At 42.6% G+C, this 27,755-nt stretch overlaps 1 protein-coding gene across 2 annotated transcripts in view; it reads left to right on the top strand.

Annotated features, from left to right (window-relative positions):
- Positions 1-27,755, top strand: part of MBP (myelin basic protein) — an 831,359-nt gene that overhangs the window by 759,675 nt on the left and 43,929 nt on the right. For both annotated transcript variants that reach the window (XM_069218837.1, XM_069218836.1), the window contains exon 4: positions 5,230-5,669. In XM_069218837.1, coding sequence (XP_069074938.1) covers positions 5,230-5,669 — 440 coding nt within the window. The remainder of the gene's footprint in view (positions 1-5,229; positions 5,670-27,755) is intronic.

Raw genomic sequence — 27,755 nt, 5'->3', positions numbered from 1 at the left:
TGACTGATAAATGTATAAAGTGCACAAGCAATATTGCATGGAACTGATGTCGGCTAGTGTAATGATTTGTTTTGATCTGTTTAAATATTTTTCCCATCCCACTTCAGATTTGCAAAAAAGCGCTTTATTTGTGCTTCCTTAATTCTGATATATTCTGAAGTGTCTGCACAGTTGATTTACAGACATTTCAATTACATTTTGTTTTGCGCTATTAAAAAAGCCTTTCTTTCACAGCAATATTGTCGCATTAGTCCTCTCACTTTGAAGTCAGAGAAAGAAATGTAAACACCAAGCTCCCTCGGAAGACAGAGCCTGACATTTGGCATCTGTCTATGAATGCTCAGCAAATGAAAAGATACCAACAAGACTTAAAGTCCTGTATACAGAAATGTAGCCCTCAAAAGGATACATTAAATAGGCGATGCTCCATGGCGGGGGTGACTCACGCTGAACAGCCTGAAACAAATGAAGCCACCAAATAGAAAGTTAGCAAAGTGAGTTACGTACCACAAAGGCAATGGTAAACAGCGGGCGGAATGCATTCACAGGGACGCTTTCCGCATGTCCCCCAGATATCTTTAGCAAACCAGACAGCTGCGCTGTTTGGTAGGCTTCGATTAAAAATTCCTGTGAAATCACTAAGTGGTTTATATTCTCTATACTGTGCCTACCTACGACTCTGTCCATTGGGCATCAACTTGTCTCTTGGCCTTGGCACTGCCTATGTGGGCGTTATTAGCTGCAATCACATGTGCCCTTGTCGTCTACGGACTCGATTTGTCTTTGCACTTGGTGTACTGGCAAAATCATGACCTTCATCCTGAGGAAGTCGAAAGCACTTGTCAAAGTAGAAAGCATTCGCTAAAAGGATATAAAAAGAGAAGGTCAGGAAATAAATTATGCGAAGCAGCTTCTTGGAGGCCCTGATTGTGGCGTTCCTCAGGGGGCGCTATTTCTCTTATTTCTGAAGGATATTTCTTCAGCCCTGCAGCATGCACCGGGAGGATGTTCCCCAACATGAATGCCTGAAGGCTGGATCCCTGCAGGGAAATAGGTTTCTAAATGTGGATAACGCTGGCAGCTAGCATGAGCTTAAGAATACTGATCACGGCCCCTTTTCCCTTTGGTAGAGCTGTCAAAAGAGCAATTGCTACCATGAGTGGTGTCTTGAAGTTGCACCAAATAGAGAAAGTACTGGATTTATTTTAAACTCCATCTGTGCTACTCCTACATTACCTTTAAATGTTTTCAAGATCACGTCCCCTTATATTCTTATTCTTCTGCCAACTTCTCTGTCATTATGCTTGCCGATACTCTCTGCTTGCAGATCCTTGTCTTCTATGCGCTGCTTCTCTCAGCTGGTCATTGTATGTACTGTTCTCCTTTTGCACTTCACCTACTCAAGAGGTTTGATTACTCACCAAGCTATTCAAATTTCGTACTTTTCCAAAAAATAGTGATTCATTGTTGAATTTAAGGCAGAGATGTCCTGGCGCCACATTGCTGTTGCATCAGTTAACTTGACGAGAAAGTCTTCACACCCCCACCCCTCCCCAGACACCACCAGAAATTCAACTCGTAGCATTGGATTATACCTGCTGGTTTTTTTTGGTCTCACTAATTGACTACATTATGAGTCATAAAAAGGCAAACTACGCTGGATTTTTTTTATAGTAATTATTTCCTTATTTTGTTATTTTCAAACAGATTAGTAGTGTGTAGGCAAACGTTTCATATTGTTAGTCAGTGGTGGCTGGCTTGTATTTGCAGTTGGGGGGGCGGGGAGGTACACTAATGATAATTCTTTTAAATGGCACTTACATCACAACGTCCTCCTCTCCTCTAGTCATCTCTCCTGGAAGGTCCAATGCAGGACCCAGGCAACTGCACTAATCAATGCTGGTGCTGCTCTCATTCTGTTAGACTCTTTAGAGTGCTGGGAGCCTGTACTTTCTCCAACCCAGCTGTCATAAAACATTTGGGTTAGAGAAGTGTAAAGTGCGCATGTCCGGCAGACCGTCCCAAGACGCACGGCCAAAAGGACATGCACACTTTAAATTGATGTGCAGAGCCCCCTGCTGCCACTCAGCAGCAATTGCCCCGCCCTGTCCTGACACTTGGTTCAGGGCAGGGTGCTGAAAAATAAATTTTTATAAATAAGCTTTATTACCATTTTATTTTTCAGTTCTGGGGGCATTTATTTAACAGGACGATGCTTCCTTGCTCTCGTGCAGGGGCCACTCCTGTTGTTAGTACCAGTATAACACACAAGTATACAGTAAGCAACAGAAAGGGGACCAGACAACATTTGCACAGGGTCTTCCACTGTGCAGCAATCTTATGTCCTATGTTTTAGTAATTTTTGATCTGTTGAAGCTAGAATCATTTTTTTGTTAAAATCTGCAGATTATGCAGCAGATGATGGATTATGTGGCAAATCCATAATTGTGAGGAAAACGCAGCAGCCACAAAATTAAATCATTCCAGTGGCCCTGATTTTTATGTAAAGCTCTCTGACATACAGTGTATACAAATTCAAGAAATAAATAACAAATCTAGCCTCAGTAAGCATTTTGGTCACATAGCCACAGCACACACTTCCACATTTATCCCTATGCATTGTTCTAGCATTTTGTACTGCATTTTGTATATGTGCTGTCTACCGAATATTCATGTTGTATTTGAACGTGTAGGTAGATCATTAGGAATGTATTGCATAGGCTTTCTTTCTTTTCAGGACTCTTTTTCAGTTGTGGGTTAGTGGTAGAAATCTTCTACTCTCTCTGCCCAGATCCTATTAAAACCTAAGAAAGTGCTTTCCTACCATAACAGAAGAGGTGTGTGAGCCCCAGCCTTGAAAGGATTGTGTGATGGGCAAGGGGAGGTGGGGGGAGGGTTGAAAGTGATAGTGAATACAACCTGGTTAAAGAGGACATGCTAGTGATTTGGAGCAAATGAAAATGATGTGATTCAAATGTGTGTATATATATATATATATATATATATATATATATATATATATATATATATATATATATATATATATATATATATCATCACTGTATGGATTAAGAATAATATTTTTACCTCCAGGATAATATAGTTGTCAATAGTTTGGCTACAATGTTCTTGTAACATATTTTTGCTAGTCAATATTCTGATATACAACCTTTCTGTGAGAGTGTGCAGAGTCCCTCCCAGTGCTAATTTGTGCCTGCCAGGAAAGCTGGGGTATACCGGCACTCATTTCTGGGGACTAGCGCTTATTTAAGATCATCAAACTTTGACCCCGGGTAAAAAGAGTGAAAAAAACACAAGGGTGAAAGAAGGTGGAACAGTATGACAGAAGAACCATGGCAAACACAGAACGCATGAATATGCAAAACTGAGATAAAGGGTAAGGTAGTGTTTGGTTGTGGATAAAAGAGACATGAGGTGGAATGAAAACTATGGGCCTGATTTAGATATTGGTGACTCGTTACTCATTCACAACGGTGACGGATATCCTGTCAACTGAAATCTAAATCCCATTATGTCCTATTGGAATAGATTTTGGTGGTCAGGATATCCGTCACCGTTGTGATGGAGTAACCAATACCTAAATCAAGCCCTATATCTGCTGCTCAGCATACTGACATACAGTAGCACTTGAGCTCAATTTGAGCCAGTGGTTGGCAGTGGGGGCACTGGCACTTATTTTTGAGGTCTGGCACTTATTTTTCTGCATCAGGCAATTACTGCGAGCAAAATGCACATATGGGAAATATGGCGCAAAGTAAGACAAAAAAGTGTTATAATGGGAAAAAGCAGAAAGCTGCAAGAGTGAGGTTAATGGGCAGGGAGTGGCTGTAAATGGATTATAGAGGCCTGAGATTGCTTTAGGATTACACTGCCTCAGTATTTTGTGCTGGAACATTTACATGCAGCAGCTGCATGTTTCAGAGGAGAGCTTTGGGCACCAGCACCTTTTTATTTACAAATTAACCACTGAGTAGCACAAGCTGTGGGCTTCTGGAAAAATCCTTTTCGTTTACAAATTAAGCACTGGCCCAACCATGTATCCTGAGCTTGTGCACAAAGGCACTGTGCACCTGATCTGGGAATGAAGCTCTAAAACTGAGCTCTAAATTGAAGCGAAAGACAAGCCTGCTGGTACCACATCTGCAAGGGACTTTTTTATTATTTATTCTCTACCTGTGCATTAATTATTGAGATATTTTTATGCAGAACACAATGAACACAGACATTCAGATGTGTAACACTGCACATTGAAACAGAGGTGTATGCGTCTTCTAAGAGTTCTATTTCACATTTCAAGTAGCATGCAAATCGAATGAACCAGGTTTCAGAAAAGCCCTTTGTTGATGAAGTGGAGAAGTGTGGCTCAATGGTTAGAGCGGCAGACCCTGAAGCAGAGATCTGGCTCAAGACCAGGGTTCAAGTCCCGCTTCGGCAGGTCTTGGGCTCAATTCCCCTTGACCAGATAATTCTCGCCTTGGTGCCTAATCTAATTCATGGGTCCCACTCTGCAACTCTAGGCAATAGCTTGCTTAATCTCCACAATGGCCCCAACAGCGCTTGGATGCCTGGCTTCACCCTGGGGGTGCTCAGGAGTGGGTGCCTCACAGGGAAAAGCCAGGAGGGGTTCCATAGTGGTATGAGTACAGCGCCTTGAGACCCTAACGGGTGAGTAGTGCGCTATACAAGTGCTAATTTACATTTACATTTACATATGAAGCTGCTAGTTGCAGGGATGCGTTCCTGCTGTGTATCCACAGCCCTTAACATGGTGTTATTTTGCCACAGAGCAGTGACCATAGGATGCCACAGCATAGTAGTGGCAACATCGTAGGAGAAAAGAGTTGAGGGGGCGAAGTTCAAAGAGTGAGGGTTGTACCAGGAAGAATACTGCAGTGCCACTGGGAGCAGTTTGCATTGTAGTTGAAGCTCTTCCAAATTTAGTTTAAAAAATATCAGTATCGTTAAGTCTATAAATTGTCATTTAAGTAATCTTGACGTTTAATCAGCCAAAATAGTTTCCCCTTTACATCCCTGGTGACTGTACCTCAAAATAGTGTAACTAATGTGAATTGTCAAAGTCGTTTGTAGAGAGAACGCATTGAGCATTTTGTGAAATGACCAGTTCAAGGTCCCTTAAAGAAAGCAGCATTGTGTGTTCGCTGTGTTCCTCACAGACAGGCATTCATATCTCTGTCTTGTTGTTTGCAGGAGAGGCAGATGTGAACCAGAACAATGGGACCTCCTCGAAGAGCACAGTGGTGACAGACTCCAAGGGCACAGCCGAGCAGGAGAATGCCGGGACTGGGGCCAGCCCAGCTGACTCGGCCGTCCGCCCCCACTTGGTCCGCCTCTTTTCCCGGGATGCCCCGGGCAGGGAGGACAACACCTTCAAAGAGCGGCCCTCAGAGTCAGATGAGCTTCAAACCATCCAAGAGGACAGTTCAGCCAGTTCAGAGGAATCCGATCCCATGGCATCCCAGAAGCACTCCACCCGCAGCCTAGGATCAAAAATGGCAACCGCAAGCACCTCAGACCACTCCCGCTATGGCCACGGCGCCCATGGACGGCACAGAGACTCTGGTCTACTCGACTCGCTTGGCAGATTCTTTGGAGGTGAAAAGCATGGTGTGAGGAAGGGATCAGGAAAGGTGAGCTCTGAGGACTAGAGAACAAACCAACAACTACTAACTGAAAAGAAAAGACTAACTGCGGAGGGAAACCAAGGAAGAGATGGGGGGAAGCAGGGAACCATCAGAGTGCAAATGTTGACCTCGCCAGCGTGCAGGGTCTCACCAGAAGCTTGGCATGACATGTGATCGATACATTAGAGTTTCATTTGTAGCCTCTGTTAGATTGCTAGCGCAGTGGGGTATTGTAAATGTGGGTGCATCTTAGGAAGCATTGTGGGAAGTTAGAAAATTGACCAATGATGTCATATGGCTTACTAGTGTGTCAAGGAACATTCCATCTTCTTGTGTACAGTGTGTTCATCTGAATGTTCATGTGATGGCCCGTCACAAACGCTGCACATTGTGCAGCGATCAGCTTTTTAGAGAGCAGCGCCCTTTGAGGGCATCTGATGAGGCGTGATTGTCCGAAATGTTCACTGAAATGTGTTGGGTAATCCTTTACAGTTCGCAAGATGTAAAAACGTTCTCTTCCACAGTTGTGCTTTTTAAGGGTTTGCTTCACATTAACAAGGGCAAGGTACTGCGGCCTCTTTAATACCAAGGCAGAACTGCCGCCGCCTGCTCTCCCCGGCTCTGATCGAATGGTTTTATTATGACTTTTTGATCTGCATTTAAACGTCTGCTCTTTGGCGCCCGAGTGTTTTTAACTCACGGTGGTTTGGATCTTAATGCAGACGAGACAGGGTCCGCGTTTGAAAGTAGCGGCCGCAGTGAAATGTTTGCGTTAACCCTTTCAGTGCTGTAGGCCGTATTGGAGCCATTGCACGAGGGGCGTGTGTAAACACGCACTTATTTGGCAGTACCTCACTGTTGCCTGCATGCCGTGTTCATTACTGATACTCACGCAATATGGCTTCCTTCAAATAGACAATGTTAGGGCGATGAAAAGTGTTGTGCTTTAAAGAGCATGGAGCTGTTGGACTCTTTCCTGCAACTGCAGGCGCTGAACTTTTTTTTGAAGAGACAGTAGAACCCTTCTCAGAAGGAGGTAGCCTATGATTACCAACGGGTCATGCCATTTAGGAGAACCACACTGTCTCAGCACCTCTTCGGTGTGTTTTCCAGCAGGTGGCCATCTCTCAAGACAAGATGTAGTTAGAAGGGGTGTATCAAATGTTCGCGGAAGGTAATACGTAGTACAAGATAAAGAACACCAGATGTTTCTTTTTCCCTAATTCTAGAACTGATACTGCTTACAAATGTATCTGTGCTGAAGGGCTGACAACAATCTCTGAGAGGCAAGACAAAATGGCTGTCACTGGGTTTCCAGTACTCGAGAGATGCCGCTCATGCTTGAGGCTTAAACAGCTGTTCACCGCTAATGCCTTTTTGCTTCAGACAGAAGCAGCGCCTGACTTGATGCTCTGCTCAACAGCACGTGAATGATCATAATTTCGTTATTTGTAACACCGAATTAGCTTGCCTCTAGTGTATGTCCAGATTAGAGAACTGAGGCCCCTGGGAGATGAAGGGATTTGCGCAGTATCACACAATTTTGTCAAGTAAGGAAGTCAACTTTGGAAATCCTGCTTTATGGTTCCATTGCACATTTGATAACCCCAGTGCCACAACTCCCACTCATGACATGCAACTATTTTTCACTGGCTGCTTGGTAAGCTGCTTTCCTTCCTTTAAATACCCTGAAACTTGACTTCAACCCCAAAAATGGAAGGCAAGCATGATTTTCTGTTGTATATCAAGCCATCACGATTTACTCCCATAAAATAACATAAATAGGGAGAGTTTGTCTGTCATAGTGCAAAAAATGCCCAATGTGCCTACACAACAATCATGATAATTTATAGAATTTCAGATTTGTATTGCGCCCTGGTGGTAAGCCCACCTACCCTGGTTATTAGTGAAGTTGACTCAGAAGAAAGCCCGCATCCTCCACAAAAAAAGGGTAGTGTGAAAAGTATTAGGGCTTGTTTGTGAAAACAACAAGTGGCCAGGTATTATCTGTTTTGTGTCAAGCAACTATTCAATGGGATTATTATTCCTGGGAAGGTGATATTTGTGGGTGTACAACTGTTTACTAATTGTGTAAATCTGTGCAAGTGAGTAGTGAATTGTATGTCTTAGCTTTTTTCTGTGAAATGTAAACCACTTAAAGGTTCTTTAAATATGGCAGTTGAGATACACTTAAAGCTCTAGCTTTCGATGCTCACACTGTTCCTGAAGAAGAATGTGCATGAGAATCAAGCGTCACCTTAGTCGAAACATCTATTACAATGAATCCAACAAAATGTAACCACTTGACATTTAATTAACTGTTGAGATGTCTCTATGTTTGGGCCGTGGGAAGGATTACACTTTGTTGCGCTGGGTGTATCTATCTGTTGGGCAGCAGCTGTTGTGTCACTGAAGCCCAAGGATGGGGAGGCACACTGCTTTCTAGTTATTGCGAACTTCTTTTTACCAAAACAGATGACGAGGTCCCCCTTTTTCTCACTTACATTAGAGCAGAGGGCACTATTGCTGCAATTCTATTACTCTATATATTAAATATAAAAAGAGCAAGCTAGTAACCCAAGGAGGCTGGTGCAATCAACGCATATGGTTAAATGTTTCCAAAGGAAACAAACTCAAAAGACAAACGGCAAAAATATATATTGATAAGACCTACACCTGTAAGACAGGGAAATGGGTAAGACGAATGTGGAGGGCTGAAGACTTAATTCATATTCATTATGTGCAATCTTTTACGATATATCAGAGGATCAAGAAGAGCAAAAAGGCCACATTACTAAACAAACTAAGAACAAACAATCTGGATATACATAAACGATTAAATATTTGCCACAACAAATGCTGATATATAAATAATAAAATTCTACATCAGCTAGCCCTTATACTCACAAAAGAGTAGAATTATTAAATCCAAATTATATGAAGCTAGTTGTCAATGTTTCAGCCTTTAGAAGCAATATCGACAGAAGGCCTTCCTCAGGACAAACACACATTCTGTGATTACAAGTCCGCAACAACTTGCCTATAGATGCGAGTTCACTAGCACCAAGTCTTGAACATCAAACTGAGTTATTCACACAGGTCCACAACAAATTGTTTTTAATTAATTTGGATCAATTTCCACACAGAGACAATCGATCGATCATATATGATAATGTTTTGTCTTCTAACACTTTAGGCAGTTTGCAGTGGATATATATCTTTAAAAAAAAGTAATCACAGGCCCTTGAGGTGCCACAGAGATATTGACAGGTCAAATATTCTCAAAGTGTGCTGTGGGAAAGAGTAGTGTTCTGCATTCTCTTGCAGAGTCAACCACTGCTTCCACACTGCCACTCATGCTGAGCACTACTCTAAATGGCTTAGGCCACGTCCCCTGGTAACCCATTTAAGTGCTTGCTGACATTGTAAGCATAACGCCTTCGTTTAAGCATCCCACTCTGGCCTGCAGTGGAATGCAGTGGATAACACTTGCCCTTTGTAGGACACGGGGGTTGACATTCAGATGGAACAACAGCATACATTCCGAGAGTAGACTTTCTTTTCTTCTGCCCACCTTCTTTGTACATGACACGAGTTAGAACGCCCACTTTCTCTTGAGAACATATATTAATGGCTGTTTTGTCTCATTCCTCCAGAGCCAGGTGGTATGTGCGTTTCCACTGAGGGTCTGTTAAAATTAAGGGATACTGTGTTTACATGAATTCAGCAAGGGGACGTTGCTTCTTGCTCTGTATTGACACTGAAAATGTGTTCATCCATTTCTCTAGTCGGTACAACATTGAGGGAAATTGCTTTTATTGTTTTCTCTTTTGTAGTCAGCTCAAAATACGAGTGCTGTACCACGTTTATCAAAATTTGCCCTTTAGAATGAGCATTCCTCATTGTGATATCTAAAATTGTCTTGTTAATAAGAGACAAATAAACCTGTCTCAGATGTCTTTTCTGTTTAGAGTTCAAACCTGCACCATAAAGCTCGCTTTTAAGCGTTTAAATGTTGGTGCGGGTTGATTTCTGTAAAATTAATGTCTTTTGTGTGTAACAAGTTGCAGGTTGAAAACAAATCTACTTGTGGCATGGTGATCCATTCTGAAAAGGATGCTGCACCATTTTTGCCATGGATGTAACTTGGATCCTTCATCAGCCAATACATGCGTTAGAATAAAATTATATTTGTGTGGTAGTTCAGCAGGGTAGAGCCCCTTTTCCTACAATCCTTTCACTTATAAGATAGAGATTTACTGGAGGTTGGTGAATCCACCTGAATCATTGTCACACATACCACCTAAGAGCTGTAGCGCACTAACCAAGTCTATCTATTAACCTGGAATTTGGACCAGTCCCCAGTTCGACGTGGTGTACTCAGATAAGGTTGGACAATAACAGCAGCAGAGGCTTGGTGGTTTTCAGCCTAGGTCAGAGCTCCTCAGATGGGTCTAGCTTAAGACCAGATCAAATCTCTTCATAGGTTTTGACTGCAGTGAAATACAACTACCATTGTTCAGTGCTCTTTTCAACAGAGTAATCTTTCTATCACAGAAAATGCATTTTACATTGTTATTGACTGCCTTCCTAAACTGATAGTGACGTCGCTCAATTAGCGTGTTTTCTACCTCAAGATCTCTGTTGTGGGAAGAGTAGCTATGCCTCTTCCCTACTAAACGGCATCCTTTGTCACCTGGGTGTTAAAATCCCAACAGCTTGTGATACGAACTTCCATTGTGAGATGTAGTCAAGGAAAACAATACACATTAAGGACGTAGCTCTTGGCCAAGAGAAGAGATTCTGCGGCTTTGATCAAGCAGATGCCTTGAGTTCTGAAGACATTACATTCTAGGCAGAGGCTGTAACCCAGCTAGTGGATCTACTAGTGGTTAAAAGGCAGTTAAGTACCACTCGCAGTCTTATTTCCAATTCCATAAAAGTATTCAAGCACATTGTGTCAATCGTTTGTCTTTTGTGGTCTGTGCAACCAAATACAAAGCTTTGTGATCTCAACTTTTCCTCACATAGACAAGAAAAAATGATTGCTTGAATTAATAGAAACCACTGATTACTCTGGTCACATATATTGACCTCAGGCCTTAAATGTTCCCTTTGAGTTAGAGGTAGCCAATGTGATACAATATGCCCTTTGACCCCTGCTGACTTTACAGGGTTGACCTCTTTTCCCACTGGTATCCCCTCAACAACATTCTATTTGGCAGTGAGAGGGTAAGCAAACATAGGGGATGGAGTTTACAGACAGTAAATAGTGCTCTTACAGCCTGCCTTGCATTCTCTTCCTGCTATAAAGAAATAGGGCTACTTTCTCCATACGGTGTAATTCTGGGCATAAAAAGTATAAAAAAACACAATGGTTCTCTAGGAATTGTGCCTCCTTGGGCACTAACACCAGATGATGCAAGTGCACTGCCAAGGGTATTAAAGAACATGGAATGGTAGCAGCAGCGACCCTGACTACCTTTGTTTGATGCCCATGTGCCTAACTTGGGCTGCACAGGGTTAAACAGGGGCAGGGGTACCACTTTTCTGGATAGTATAGAGTGGATAACACCTTTGAGGTTCCTGAAAAACAAGCTCCTGGTTTTATGCTCTGAGCCTCCAGGTTGCACATCCCTGGGAATCAAACACCCAGGGCCTGATTTAAGAGGCCCAAGCTCCACCTTAGCGCCACCATAGCATATTTTTTTTTTACGCTAAGTGGCTTTTTACATGCGCCATATTTACAAAGTGGCACAATGCATGCTCTGTTTCACTTAAATGCAAAGTGTCTTGATACAGCAAGCAGAAGCAAGCACTGCCAGGTATTTCGTTTTCCTCTCCTCATGCTATGCCTTTTCTTGGGGTTAGGGGAGAGTGTAAAGCTGTCATTGCAATGCATACGGAATACCATTTCTCTGGTAATTTTACTGTTTGGGAGCTTATTACAAAGAAACCGATGATAAAGGACACAGAATATTGTTGCCGGCTTTTACAGTAAAAATTTCAGATTGTTTTGTGTATTCCGGCACCTCTCTTTTTAACAATACTTGTATTTTTTTTTTTTTACATTGTTTTGCTTACTTAAAAAGAAATACATCTAAGTGCCGGAATCTCGCTTGTATTTACTCATGAAAGTAAATAACAACTGGGATGGTGCATTACCAGTAATCCTTGATTTAGTTCAAAGGCCTGATTTCTCCAGTTCTCAAATTAAAGTTCGGGCCAAGCCAGTTTCTTAACCTTAGCTTACCCTTGGCTGACACGGTTGAATATTTTTAATATTTGACTTCTATGTTAACAATGCTGACTAAATTCTGCTTATTTGAGGCAACCAATTACTGTGTCCTGTAGTTGTTTTCTGCAACACAAAATATTGCTGCACATTCTGTTAGTTTGTTGGGAAAGCAGGTTTGTTTTGTGTTTCTGCTTGTCCTTATGATAGCTAAACAATATCCGTGTAAAGTGATGTGATGTGTTTAATAGTACTGACGTTTTGGTGGCTGTCAAATAGCATAATTTTGATTTTGAACCTTAGCATTATATATACTTTGGCTTTTGCAAACGTTTATTAAAATGTGTAACACACTGAAGACTTGTTCGCTAATTGCTGATGCAGTACCTTGTTCCTTTGCATCCTCCTCCTAATAAACCCTAACTAAAACCAACATGTGATTGTTTATTTCCTTTTTCTGTTGCCCAAGATGTGAATGCGTACAGTGTATCAGATGCCGAAGGAGCAAAATGTCTTTATTTTTGGTTTATTGGTGGTCACACTGAAGTTAGAGGACGGAGGCCAAAGTTCAGGCTTCTTCAACTGATCTTTGGTCCACACTTCTAGACCTGCATGGATTCCACCAAAGGCTGTTGCTGTTCTAAACTCTAACCAGGCATTTACTGGCAAGCATTAACATGTCTGTGGGAGTATCTTAATCCAATAAGTTATAATTGTGTGTACTGTGTAATTATGCAGAGACCTGTTTGCCTGGCAGAGCCACCATCCTGAGTAACCCAATGATCAGAAAATGTCTCAAAAACTATTTCACAAAATAGTTTGAAAAATAGTAATTCAAGGTTCATGATCAAGCTCATTTTACAATAGTTACCTAGTTCAAATATATACCAGCCGCACTCCATCTGAATACATATTTTGTATTCCTCATATCTGAAATGAAACACCCAAAGTGTTCGCATAGCACCTATATAATAGTATCCACACCTAATGTTGGGTCTTGGTGATTTCTAGGAAATGTCTGCTTTGTAATTTGTCTCTACACATGGTGGAGTTTGCAACTCACAGTTCTCTTTGACATCTCTTGTTGACTCTGATCGGATCCAGTCCTTCCTACATTGTTGTCCCCTCCCTACATGAGATAGAAAGTGGCAGGTTGTATCAAACATCCCAGGGCATAATGGCCTTGACCTGCCTCTGCCTCCCCTTACCCAGTCCTCATATAATCACTTTAAGGTACTGCAACATGTGGTTGGAGGTCAGAATGTCCAGGAAACATTTAAAGTAATAGAATGTGGAAGGAGCCATAATGCACCGTCTTTCTTCGTCCTCCCAAGTACAGTGTGAATCCACCCTTCTCTACACAGTCACTTTCTCTGGACAGATGCTGATCACATAACTGTGCAACTCAACACACAGAAGTAAGGTATTTGCTGGAATAGAAGAAAGACTACAGTAAATTTGCAGTAGAGAAAGAAAACAAACTCGAGCGTCAAGGCAAACAGCGGTCTTGAAAGGTAAACTGCATTAGCCCAGCGCAACATTAACACAGGAAGCCACTGCTAGAGGAAACAGTGTCGGAAAGACGAAGGTTATCAAATACTGAAATATAATAATGCCCAGTTCAGCACTGTCCACCACAGAGGACCAGTTTGCAGAATGCTGTTACACAGATAGCATGTGCGCAAAAAGACAGACAGACACATAGTACTTCTCAAGTTGCTTTATTTTACAGGTCTACATTTAAAATTGAAGGCAACTGTCTAAATAACAAAAGGCCAGAAGGAGAAAACGGAAACAGGTAGGCAATGACTAACTGAGGCCTGATATTGCTCATAATATGTCCACTTAGAGGAGTAATTTCTCTCTGTGTGCTCCTAGATGTAAGACACTGTATAGGCCTGTGGAAGCATCTAATTTGAGAGATTCCATAACTTAACTAAAATCAACTTTAAGACTGCTGTAATAGTTCAATCGAGAATCCATACGTGCTGCAAAAATGAACCCTCAGCAAAATCTATCTATCTATCTATTTATCTATCTATCTACCTATCTACCTATCTACCTATCTACCTATCTACCTATCTATCATACATACATATATACATATATACATACATACATACATAATTAATAATGGTGTAATATGGTCCAATATTGCCATCAATGGGTTATGGTGACATCAGCCTTGTGATTTGTTAACATCACCAGAACCCTGCGATGGCAATTTTGGAACATATTACACATACCTGTAACGTATTTTTATATTACATGTTTATCATGGGGGAGTTAGCTTGGTAGTTACCTTGGAAAAGCAGTTTTTTTTCAAAATACTGTTCTCAGTGGGCACATATTCTGGTAGAAATATAAGTTTTCTCCACCTTTCTTGAATAAATTGTTGGTCAGTTGAGCTATGGCAAGGGTCAGAGAATTTAGGTGATTGTGTGGCAGCAGTGCTTACTGTATAAATATGAATTCACTGCATCTGCCACACCATTTGTAATATTTGCAGATTTCACCAAAAATGTTGTTTGTAGCTCACATGGATGAAAAGTATACTGCCTAAGAATGTACCACATAATTTGCAGTTTTGCTGCATAATTTAGAAATCCTTGCAGTATAATTTGGTCCTCCATGCCACAAAATACTTTTAGTCTTGATGTTGCTAAGGCTCTCTAGAGCGGTTTGAGGGCTGTCATTAGGATGATGGAATACTTATGTCACAGACAGCCATGAAATGTTTTCAATATTTGTTATTTATTTAATAATTTCTCTGGTTATATGGGTTCTATACCACTACATCTTGTGCATTAAAAACACCAAAACAGGAAAAAATGTCAAATGGACGTTCTGATTGGTTGCTCTTGAGGGACACTGGTGGAGCCCAACTATCTGATTGGTGGCCGCAACACGAAGAGAAAATGTTGCAGCTCCCATTACCGAACTCAAGGACTCGATCCCCAAGTCTTAAAATACAAAATAAAAAAAATACATAAGGGGGCAGGGTAGGGATACCCTGACCTGCTTGCCGCCACAAAATTAAAAACAAATTTTTGGTAGCTCATCACAGTCCTGCGGGGCAAAAAAAACATAACCAAAAAATAACATTCGATAAGGGCCTGGGGGGACTTTTGGCTGCCCATTAGACATGCAAACCATAACTCGCACAACAAACCTCACCCTTCAAGCAGCAGCATTGCAAAGGGTTAACCTCTTAATGCCCAGACTAGAGCACTTTATCAAGAGTACATTTCTCAAAAATACTGAATGGATTTATACCAAATCACAAATATTCTCTTCCTTGAGTAAAGTACTACTTAGATGACAAGTTTAGTGTATTTCCATTCACCCATTTTTTACTGTAACAAGGAAACATAAGGAAGTTACATTTAGAATTGTCGCATTTTGGACCCCCTTTTTTGGCCCCTGCTTGATATACCTCCATGAAACTTGCCATGGAAAACCCAAAGTGGGATGAACTTTTTCTCAATAAGTTTAAGGAAGTTCCTCTAATAATGCAAAAGTTTTTAGCATTAACAACAGAGGTGCTATCACCTCCATATTTAATGCACAGATAAACCTTTTTATTGAATGTTCCCTAGTAGTTTCAAAGCCCATATTTCACAGAAGAGGTTTTAACTGCAAATTAATTCCCATAATTCACAGTGTGGAAGTCATTTACAAGATATTAAGGGCTAGATTTATCCAGGGATTGCTTTGCCCTTGGGTCGCGCAAGGTGTCGCAAGGCCAACGCAAATCCCTAAATCAGATTTAACAAGCAAAGCAAGGCCACCTTAAATGCCCTGCATTGCTTGGAAAATCTGGAGTAACCTAAGGCAGCGCAAGTCACTTCTTTGCGTTACTCTCCCCTGTGAAGGCATTCCATGGGTCCCCAGGCATCCACCCATGGATTTTGGCACAGTCTCAGATTTAACAACACTGGTGAACCTGGAAATGCATCAAAATACTACACCTTCCTAGGGGAGGTGCAACGTGGATAAATATATTTAATTCTCCCTGTTGTTTCCTCTTTAATTCTACAGCACACTTAGGAAGAGGAAAAACCCTCAGAAGATTGTTTTTTTGTGCAGGAAGGTGTCCCTTCTTCCACGAAAACAATCCTGCCTGGTACACATGCATCCTTGCACCATGATGTGAGGGTGGCTGTATTGGCATAAAGCAGTAGATTGTGGTCCAGAAAAAGAAATGTGCCATCTATTGGTAAATGTGGCATATTCCTACCCTCATGCAGCAGAGCACAGCAAGTTGTCTTTCTGCATTGCATTGCCTGAACTATTATTAAATCTGGCCCTGAGTTTCCCTAAAGAAATAAAAATGTTAAATGGAGGCTCAACATAAGGTTGCAAATGTTTTCACTATTTCAGAGCTGCTCTTACAGCATTAATAAGCACACCTGACAAGCTCACCCTTGCAGGTCTATTCTTGATGCAAGCAGCTACCAATTAATCCTTTCCAGTCTCTAAAAATAAACATTCTAAATGCTGAACCCTCACAGGAAGAAGCTGCATTGTCCTGCATTGCACTTTATGTTCTGTCTTTATATATGCTTTGTTAAACCTGCCCTACAGTGTCAACATACTATAAAATATAAACACATTAGAATACGTTTTTAATTCCCTTACAATGTGCTCTACATTTAAAAAGTGACTTATCATAATGAGCATTACATTTTTAATATTAGCACAGTATCCTCAACAAAGCACCTGCAGTCGAAGGTAAAAATAAATTTTATCTTTCTAAGGAGTACTAAAATCAATTAATATGGCTTCCTAGTTTAATAAAAATGTCACCAAAATACATCAATGCAGGCCCATATTACAGTTACCCATTGTGTATTTTCTCTTTCTCTTTACATATATCAAAACCAAGAGCCCAGAGCGGCAGACCATCGTGCTTCTTAAGCAGAACAAAAAGCGTTTGTCAGACCCCCCCAGTTTCCATAAATCCTATCCTTTGAGATGAACATGTCCCAGCACTTGTAAAATTGCCTTTATTTAATCACAAGTACTGAGAAGCATCTGTCTCTTACTACAGATGCTGAATTAAAGGGGGTGGGGGGTGTTCAATTGCTATCGGTTCAATTACAAGTGCCAGGACGAGGATATTAAATACAACAGGCAAATATCAAGTGAGATTACACAGACATCAAAGCAGTTGTGCTCCCCTGTCGCTTACTGTCGCCCTTTGTGAGGTGATTGACAGGATGTGAGATTTGAAAGGGCTGAGGGCTTAATTCGACTGTCTTGACATGGTGCCAGGGGCTGAGGGCTTTGTACAGTAAGCTCCCCTTAGGTAGTTTCAGTCTACTTGAGCTGACACCTGCAAATGCAATGTCAACAACATGCAGGCACCAGGCAATCTCCCGCCCGGTCACTGACAATTCAGATTACGATCATGGTTTGTTCTCTAAAGCGTCCGCTCTCCACGTAGTTTCATGACGCCGATCTGTGGCCTTCTTCTATACTTTACTCAACTTTCCACTGGCAGAGAGTTATATGAGGTGTTGTAATTTCTTGTATTCCCATGTAGGTGAAAAGACACGCTGGGCCTCGCGAACATATTGAGAAGGAACATGGTCTGGGTGCAATCAAGTGCCAGCTGCCCTAAAAAGCGCTTCAACGCCTCCTCAGGGGGAGAAAGCACTATTTAAATGCAAATACAATTACAATAAGATTGAGCTGCTCATATAAACGAGCATTTCCAATGCCATGGGTCTCACGTTTGTTCGAGTTAGAACTGTTAACGTTGTAAATTCCTAACTGGGCTTTGATTGCCACTTACATTGAAAATGAAAAGTAAAACAGTTGTCATAAGCAAGCTGATTCAAAGCGCCATGGCTGCCATGAACGCAAAAGAGATACACAAAAGGAAAAAGAAGTTTGCTCGCAGTCACACATATTGGCAAACAGGCAATTATCCATGTAACTGGGTATATGGCCAAGGTAGTAACCAAACCGCCCCAAGGAGGGACAAACATAAAAAATTTACCAATGATAACAAATGATTTTTGAAAGGCAAGTCCGTGAACGAGTGATAGTGACGGGTGTGCGGAGGGCGTGGTTAAAAAACCCCAGATATATTACAACACTTCAGAGCGCTCAACCTAAAAATAGATGGGAACAGGTAAGAAGTAAATTGGCAGAAAAGCATGTAATATAGATGCATCTCTGCCTCCTTAGGTAGACCCCCAATGGCACCCATAAATATATATGATCCCGTTCCCGAACACCCATACCACAAATAAACTTGTGCCTCAGCCCTCTTACTCTATGTGAGAGGAGTAGGGGCCTTGGAGCAAGCACAAACTGGAGAGAGGGTGGTACCTTGAGCCCATCACTGTTTACTTGCAGAGAGGCCTGTAAGGGGGATTGCCATGGAGAGGGGAAGGGCTTTGTCTCAAGCACAGCCTAACAACTAGTTCTACCCTCCCCAAAATGAACAAAAAAAAGCTTCTTAGATGAGCTAGAAACCCACACTGTACAAGGGTTTCCAGTTCACCGTCTCTTCCATTATGTGATGGCGGTGCTTCACTCAGTGGTCATGTGACCCCAGACTGCCGAAAACATAGTAAGTTTCATGGAATCTGGTACACAATTAGGGACATTTTTAAGAAAAGTGGCACTGCACCTGGTACTTCACCACTTTCCTTGCATCCCTTAGTGCCCCTCTACCGCCACAATGTGTGTGCCGTATCTAAGATATGGCGCACCATGGCACAGGGTAGGGGGCAACAGCATCATTTTTATTGATGTTAATAATATACTCTGCAAGAGTAGCGCCCAAAAATTGGTTGTACTCCTGCAGAGTACATAGGGGCCCATTACAAATAATGGAAGCCCCCTTTTAAGCCTGCTTTGAGCAGGCGTTAAAAGTACTGTGACAAATGATGCAAGGAAATCTGTTAGATTTCCTTGCCTGACTGCACCCAGTGCCATGCAGGCGGACCCATGTAAGGGGCCCCCAATGGCACAGCCAATAACTTAGTATAATACTTACCTATACTTACCCAGGATTGGGTCCCCCATCCTCTGGTGTGAGTTGGGGTGTTCCTGGGGCTTAGGGTGGACACCTATGGGCCCATTCCATGGTGTTTGGCCATGGAAACGGGTCCTCAGGTACCTAAATGCCTGGTCTGACCCAGGTGTTAAATAATAGCGCTAAGCAGGCCCATGTGCCATTTGTGCACTGGGGATAAATATGGCACTATGGGCTTAGAGTAATTTTTTGGATGGGAACGCCTACCTTGCATCTCATTGACGCAAGGTGGGTTCATGCATCCAACAAATGACGATAACACCAATATTTTTATGCTAGACAGGTCTAGCGTCAAAATATAAATATGGAGTTAATTTTGTGCCATTTTTGCCTCAAACAAAACGATGCACAAACAGCACAAACAGGGTATAAAAATGCCCCTTAGTCTCAAAAGGCCCGAGTAACCCTCGCTCAAATCCAGAAACAATGCTTTTCATTACTTTGAAGTGTTTTATTGGTTTAATCTCCCACTTCGGACTGGGACACATCACCATCCCAAGAAGTCTTCCATAGGGGTGTTAATCGCCACACTCTGATTGCAAGAACTGTAAGAGGTGAGGTAAGTGAACGGATCTGGTGAGGTGCTGCAAGAGACTAACACTCTCTGGTCCTGTAAGGGTACTCCAGATCACTGGGCAATCCTACACGCCTCTTTTAGGACGCAGTGGCATGGCACTTCACTGACTATGCGGCTGAGCTATGGTCATCTATGGAATGTCGGAGGGGACCACCTTTGCTCTTCTCATTCACTCGGTTTGTAGCCTAAAACCGGTGTCCTGTCATGTGTATCCCATTTAATAACTCATAGAATCCGTGCATCAGTTTTCCATAAGGCTGTAACTCACTGACATGCTGCAAGTTATAGAGGCCCTGTGGCTGGATGGTTCTGGGGAATTTGCCCATTAGTGGCTCAGAAGCAGTTTGTGGTGACCGCACAGCGTCTTCTTTTAGCCAGCCTATTTGCTGCTGATGGCGAAAGTGTGGACAAGGTTTAGTCACTACAGGAAATAAGTAGAGATTGTAGAAACGTGTTTACCTTCAGGTCCCACCACTGCCTTCATGACCATTGAGATCAGGGGTAGCAAAAGCAATGAGTCACACAATAGGGCAAGCCTGCTGCACCAAAGGAGTCCCTTGGATACCCATGCTTATGATCCTAATTAAAGAGATAGCATTTATTTCCCCTAGTGAATAACACGGAGCCGTTTGAAACCTGAGTAGCATTGGGCCAAAAAAATAAAGAAATCGGAATACATCTCGGTGAGCTGCAGCTTGGCAATTTCCAGGCAGCTCTCTGCTCTCGCGTGCCTAGCGCCCTCTGCTGGCAGCCGGGCCTCCGTACATAGAAGTGGCCTTGAGGCGGCGCGTGGTATTTGACAAATGCGCACGGACATAAGCATATGCTGAGCAAAGGCTGGTAGTGAATACCAAGGGCTGGCTGTGCCTCGGGCCTGGCCGAGGATTTTCAAACAGTCAAACACCCAGACAGTTCCCATTTAAACTAACGCGTATCCACGGGAGAGCATCACCGCTCTGCCACTGTTTGTTCGAAAAGTCGAGCCAAATGTTCTGGTCGGGGTAACACATCAAAGACCAGAGCGAGGTGACACCAACCAAAGCAGGGTCGCAGCTTTCATAGTGCAGCGGGTGAAGTGGCACGCGGGCCCAGAGGACAGAGGGCCCCATTGAATCCTGATTATTGTTGCAATTCACAGTTCATATATAGTCGCCACAGGGCCCATTTCACTCTTTCCTTCTTTGTACTAGTGCCCAAGAGACACTGGCCACGCCCCTGGACCAAGGGGCAGTGTACCAAACCCTATAGCAGCAGCCGCAGGGGTGGGGTATCAGGGACTTCCCCCCTACGCCATCACCGTTTTTTCACATTAAGGCCCATATTTATACTTTTTTAGTGCTGCATTTGTGTCGTTTTTTGACGCAAAATCGGCACAAACTTACAAAATATGGCCTATATTAATACTTCTTTCGCGCCACATTTGCATCATTTTTTTGACACAAAAGCGGCGCAAACTTACAAAATGCAACTGAATTTTGTAAGTTTGCGCCGCTTTTGCGTAAAAAAATGACGCAAATGCGGTGCTAAAAAAGTATAAATATGGGTCAATGTATTTTGTATGTTTGCGCCGATTTTGCATAAAAAAACAACACAAATGCAGCACTAAAAAGTATAAATATGGGCCTAATTTATTTAAACTGCAGTTTAAAGCCTTCTTGACTTTGATCAGGGACTGCACAGAAGCATCAGCTGCACACAAGCTCAAAATAATCTGAAAGAGAATGCAGTGGGAGGGGTGGGGGGCTATAATATCCAAGAAGGCAAACATAGGGAGGGGAAACATATAAATTGAAAAGAGAAAAAGGAGTAAATAATGGAGGACTATAGGAACTATGAAATGGACGAGAAAAAGGAGCAGAGAAGGAAGAACATACTTGAGAGAAAGCAGATAGGCAGAGTCATAGAAACAAAAAAGCAATGGGAAAGCTTTGGGGCCGCTTGTATTGCTAACTCGCTGTGTTTTCTCTCTCAATACAATACAGGAAATAGCACAAGGGAGCAGCCAGATCAGTAAAATACACCCCCCACTTCAATCTACACCTCGAGTGTCATCGGGTGGGTGAAGCAAATAAGCCATACCCACCCTAAAAGAGGAACCTTCAGCCCTTCTTTTTCCATCTATAGAACCAGATTTTAAGCCTTTCATCATCATCCATTCATCCATCTATCCATCCTTTCACACTTCCATCCGTCCTTCCATTGCCCTTCTAAACATCCACCCTTTCATAATTACAGTCTTCGAACCATCCTTCCACTCACACTTGCAACCATCCATCCATCCTTTTACCCATCTACACATTCTTTTTAATCCATCCATTATCTCCGCCTCCTTTTAGCAATCCATTCATTCACCTTCTCACACTTCAATCCCGTTTTTATCCATCTATCCATTCATCCCGTCTTTTATTAGTCCTTCCAATCTTTGGGGCATATTTATACTCTGTTTGCACCGAATTAGTGTCATTTTTTTAAACTCTAATTCGGTGCAAAACTAACTCCATATTTATACTTTGGTGCTAGACCCCTCTAGCACCAAATTTATGGAGTTAAAATCATTTTTTGAAAGTGGAGACCTACTTTGCCTTAATGAGATGCAAGGTAGGCGTTCCCGTGCAAAAAATGACTCTATGGCCTTAACGCCATATTTAGGGGCATATTTATACTCTGCGGCATATTTATACTCTGTTTGCACCGAATTAGTGTCATTTTTTTTTAATCTAATTCGGTGCAAAACTAACTCCATATTTATACTTTGGTGCTAGACCCATCTAGCACCAAGGCCCTGATTTAAACTTTTTTTGCACCGCATTAACGTCATTTTATGACACAAAAGTGGCGCAAACTTACAAAATATTGGCCCTTATTTATACTTTTTGCTGCACAACTGCACTAACTCAGTTTTGCACCAAAAAGTTTAGCACCGGCTTGCACCATTTCTGTGCACCAGCCGGGCACCATATTTATGGAATGGTGCAAGCCGGTGCAAAGGGTAGGCTAGAGTTTAACAAAATTGACTTTAGTCGGGTGGGGCTGGCAGTATAGAAGAAGAGGGTTTAGCACTAAAAAATGGCTTTAGGCTGGTTAGAGTAAAAAAAAATGACTCTAACCAGTTTAGCGTCATTTTATGGTGCTAAACCTACCATGCCACATGACTCCTGCCTTAGAAAAGGCAGGAGTCATGCCCACCACCCCAGTGGCCTGCACAGAGGACACGGGTCCCCTGGGCATGACCATTGCACCCGGTGCCATGTATAGGGGCCCATTTCAGGGCCCCCATGGCACTTTCATAAATAAAATGCACTTACCTGTACTTACCTGGGATGGGGTCCCCCATCCTCGCAGTCCCTCTAGTGTGGGTGGGGGTGCCCCTAGGGCCTAGGGAGGGCACCTCTGGGCCTATTCCATGGTGTTCCACCATGGAAATAGGGCCACAGGTCCCCTAACACCTGCCCTCACCCAGGTCTTAAAAAATGGGGCAAAGCAAGCTTTGCCCCATTTTTTGACCCCTCCTCCCTCCCTTGCACCATTTTTAGATGGGAGTATAAATATGGTGTTAAGGCCATAGAGTCATTTTTTTGCACGGGAACGCCTATCTTGCATCTCATTAAGGCAATGTAGGTTTCCACTTCCAAAAAATGACTTTAACTCCATAAATTTGGTGCTAGACGGGTCTAGCACCAAAGTATTAATATGGAGTTAGTTTTGCACTGAATTAGAGAAAAAAAAAATGACGCTAATTCAGTGCAAACAGAGTATAACTATGCCCCTTAGCGTCAAAAAATGATGTTAATCTGGTCAGAATCATTTATTTTGACTCAAAACTGCCTAATGTCATTTTTTTTTAAGCTAGCCTACCCTATGCACCGGCTTGCACCATTCCATAAATATGGTGCCCAGCTGGTGCTAAAAAATGGTGCAAGCCGGTGCAAAACATTTTGGGGCAAAACTGCCTTAGTGTAGTTTTGCACCAAAAAGTATAAATAAGGCCCTTTGTTTCACCCACCCTTGCAAAAGTTCGTTTACTTGCCCATCCGTCAATCTCTTCACCTTTGCACCCATCATTAATTTTTTTTGGCCCTTCCTTCTTGTAACAGTTCCATCCCTATTTTCGTCATTCTTTTTTCTCTTTCTTCCTGCCTTCTTTCTCTCTCTTGCTCTCTCTCTCTTTTGCTCTTTCCCTCCCTCTTTCTTTCCACTTCTTCACCTGGGCCTTCTTTACTGTGATTCATTTTGTCTCCCTCACCTCTGAAAGTGGCTTCCAGACTTTGGGGCATATTTACAAGCCAGGTGTGCTGCCGGTGCGTCACATTTTGTGATGCACCGGTGGCACATAGTGCAGATTCATATCTACAAGGCCACACAAAGCCATTCTGGTGTCTTTTTATGGCCTTGTAGATATGGTGTAAGGCAACGCAGCACAAGTCACTGCGTTGCCATACAGTGCATCAGGGAGGCGTTCCGTGGGTTTGCGGTGGGTTTTCCCACACAGCACCCATGGGTTTTGGCACATCTCCAGATTTACAAGAATCTGTAAAGCTGGGAATGCATCAAAACTGTATGCATCCCAGGGCAGACGCAACAAGGAGAACTATCTTTATTTCTCCTTGTTGTTCCTCTTTCTATGTGTGCTGCATTCTGCCTAGCATTTTGACACATTCCCAGGTCTACCACTATTGGTAAATCTGGAAATGCACCAAAATCCAGGGGTGGATGCGTGGAAACACCCATGCTCCACCCATGGACCTCCTCTCTGGGACAGAGGAATGCAAGGCAGAGGTTTGCAAGAAGGAGAGCCTGAGAAGAGAAGTTTGAGAAGACAGATTAGAACCTAAAACAGATTAGGGAATAAGTAACACTCAAGACAGAAAGAAAAAGGTCCATGCAACAAGAGAGTGAATCAGAGGGGAGGGACAGTGTAATTCGATCATTATCCTGGTTACTGGCTCTGGATAACTATATTTAACAAGTGTGACTGTAGATATAAAATATTCATTCACTAAGTGGTGACATAGAACTATAGAATAATAACACTAATCCATCTACACAGTGTAGCTCACCATGGCATGTATAGAAGTAAACTTTTCAAAAGGCAATTAGTGGTGCATCCTGCCAAGCTGCTGTTGATTAGATGGTCTCCTCCTGGTGAAAAAGAACATCTACAGAACTTACACCACCCTGCCCCTAAACCAAGGATCCCTCCAGGTGTGGGCTTGTGCCTCCCCCGTCCTGGGAAAGCACTCAGCAATAGAAAATACTGACTTCATTGACAGTCAGGAAAGAAAGTATGCATTAAATTGACTGTCTCTGTATAGGAAAACAGTGGATTCCTAGTCCAGTGGGTACAGTCAGTAAATCTTGATCATCAAACACAAGTTGGTGGCCTCTCTTCCTTCACAGGTTACCTACGATGTCACTGGGGCCTGAGGGCACTGGGTGATCATACACATTCTGATCTAACACGTGTTAAAGATTGTCCACTTCTAGTCCTAGAGCATCCACTACTAGGACACTTTGTGTATGCTGCTCTGGACACTATCCTGTATGATTCACAGCTAAGCTGTTGCACACGAGGGATCCATGGTAACCGTGGAAGAGTTCACATCGGAAAAAAGGATCCTGAATGGAAACTAGCTCTTCATTCATGGGTAGGACCCACAACCTGGTCAAAATATGCTCTACAGAGTTTTGTTTTTAGATGTTTGTAGAATCACAGTGTGGTGACTTCTCCCTGAAGCCCGACAGAAACCACCTAAGTATGTTTTAAATCGGATTAGGTAGCCTGTAGAGAGGGGGAGGCCTGGAAAGTAACTTTTGAAGGCATATATATTTATTTAATATTTGTCCCATGCACCCCCTAGGTCTGTACCCAGTCTAGGTGAACGAGGATCACCACTTTAAATTTCACACCATCCTTCATTGATAGCCAATAAACAAGTGCCCTATACAGACATGGTCTCCTACATTCAAATTAGTGGTAACGTTTCGAAATCTCAGTTCTGTACATCCTGCCGTTGCCTCAGTGTATAGGCTGGGCGCCGTAAAAAGCAGTCTGGAAAGCATGGTAGCTCGGGCCAGGGAAACAGACCTTTAAGCAACACAAAATTCCAACTGTGGGCTTGCCCATGCTTGTAAAATTGTGCTGCATTAACAAAGCCATTAGATGCCATCTTGGATAAATGGTTTCTATACTTCTAAGATGGCTGCCACGTGGCAGCTGGACGCAATGTAATTGCTCTCTTGGACCTATAGAAAATAACCTTCCAAGATGATTTAATGTTTCCCCATGCTTCCAAGATAACCATCACATTACACCCAGTTCTTAATACTGAACAAACATTCAGCTCTGAAATTATTGCAATCTTCTTTCTAAATGTCAGCAAGATATATATTTAGATATTGAAGACTGGAGGAGAGATGTGTTGCACCGCACAAGCAATTTCTGATGCCTTGGAGAAACAAGGCCCCAAGTTTAAGTTCTGTTTTCTCCCTGAAGGAATGAACTTATTCAAGAGTTTACCTCCAAACCTTTGCTGCTGTCAGAAAGATAAATTGGAGGTAGGACAGTAGCCCTCTGTTTCTGGTGAGGGAAGGAAATTGTTTCTGACAAGAAAGTGACGATGGATAATGGCAAGATCCCAGGAATCTCTCAGTCTTCAAGCAATTATGCACATCAAGTTATCTTCCTATGCTTGAGCTGTCATATTTTCAATATTTTGGCATACCTAGGAACAGAACAGTATGATGCATTATATACAAAACAGAAGATCAAAATATTGAAATTGAAGAAGGCAATCGTCACCACAATTCATATTGGGAGGTTTGCACTAGATGTCTTTAAGAAACAGTAGCTGCCTGTTCCAGTAACAAGAATAGTTGGATCCTCAAGGAAAACTGAATTTTGCCATGTGGGCACTCCCCATCTCCTTGCAACAAAGTCATTTTAAGGACATAGGTTGCAATCGTACATGCACTTTTCGTGATTTGTGGGAGTACAGTAAGAATACTACCTACAGTGGCCTTAATGTAGCAATGCTCCCATCCCCTGCTATCACTTTTCCTCACTGTGTAATAAGCACCATGAACGCATTACAGACTAACAAGGTGACCTCATGCTCCTCACTCTTCCAGTACGAGGAAGAACTTTGTCAGATAGGGGCAGATTTACTAACATTTGACGCAGTGCAACGCAGCAAGATAACTTGCTTCAGTGAGTCAAATGGAGAGGGCAAGAATGTGCCATATCTACTAAAATATGGTGCATTCCGATTCTCTCTTCGCTGGTGTACTAGTGGCAATACAGGGACCCTTATACCCTGGTGCATGGGTGACTGCATTGCAGCCAGAATTGTTTTTTTTGCAAGAAGAGATGCCTTCCTGAACAAAAACAATTCTTCGAGACTTGTTCCACCTTCTATGTTTGCTGCTTTCTGCAGCACACATAGAAAAAGGAAAACATGAGGGGGAATAAACATATTTCTCCTTGTAACACCTCTCCTGGGTAGGCGTAGCATTTTGACACATTCCCACATGTACTATTATTAGCAAATCTGGGAATGCGCCAAAAACCATAGGTGGATGCGTGGGAACACCCACTCTCCAGCAAGCCATGAAATCTCTTCCCAAGGTGGAGTGATGTAAGGCAGCAACTTGTGAAGCAGCACATTACTCCAGATTTACTATGCTGCGCAGAGCCATGCAAGGTGGCTCTGCATGTCATAGTAAATCTCACTTGAGGGCTTGCATTTCCCTTGCCTCACCTTGCGTGGCGCAAAGTCAACATAAATCCTTCCTAAATCTGGGACCTGAGTCATCCCTCATAAATCGCCTTACCACTAAATCATCTGGGCCACATTACATTAATTTGGTGCGCAGGCCTAGTCTGTGAATGGCAGCACCATAGTTGGATGCGCCTAGCACAAGCAAGAATATGTCACCAAATAACAAGAAAATGTGCTGTCACCAGTAGAGGTGCAAACTCACACCCACAGTGGGGACATAGAAGCATTGCAAAACTAAGCAGCAGTTTCAAGCAGCCTCAGCGCCTTAGCAGGGGGTTAGCTTGCTTTGAAAAAGGGACATTGCTTCCCCATGAGGCTGGTGGCTACTTTGGTTGCCTGGGAGCCCAATGGCACATCCCAAGGAGTGACCTCGGGGTGGCACTAAGGGGCATATTTATGAGAGTTTGCGTCACCGTTGCATCACTTTTACTGGCACAGCGGTGGCACA

This window comes from Pleurodeles waltl, chromosome 2_1 (genome assembly GCF_031143425.1).
Source record: "Pleurodeles waltl isolate 20211129_DDA chromosome 2_1, aPleWal1.hap1.20221129, whole genome shotgun sequence".
In the NCBI taxonomy this organism is placed as follows: Eukaryota; Metazoa; Chordata; class Amphibia; order Caudata; family Salamandridae; genus Pleurodeles; species Pleurodeles waltl.
Note: the sequence above shows the minus strand (reverse complement) of the source record. Positions and strands in the feature narration are given on the sequence as shown.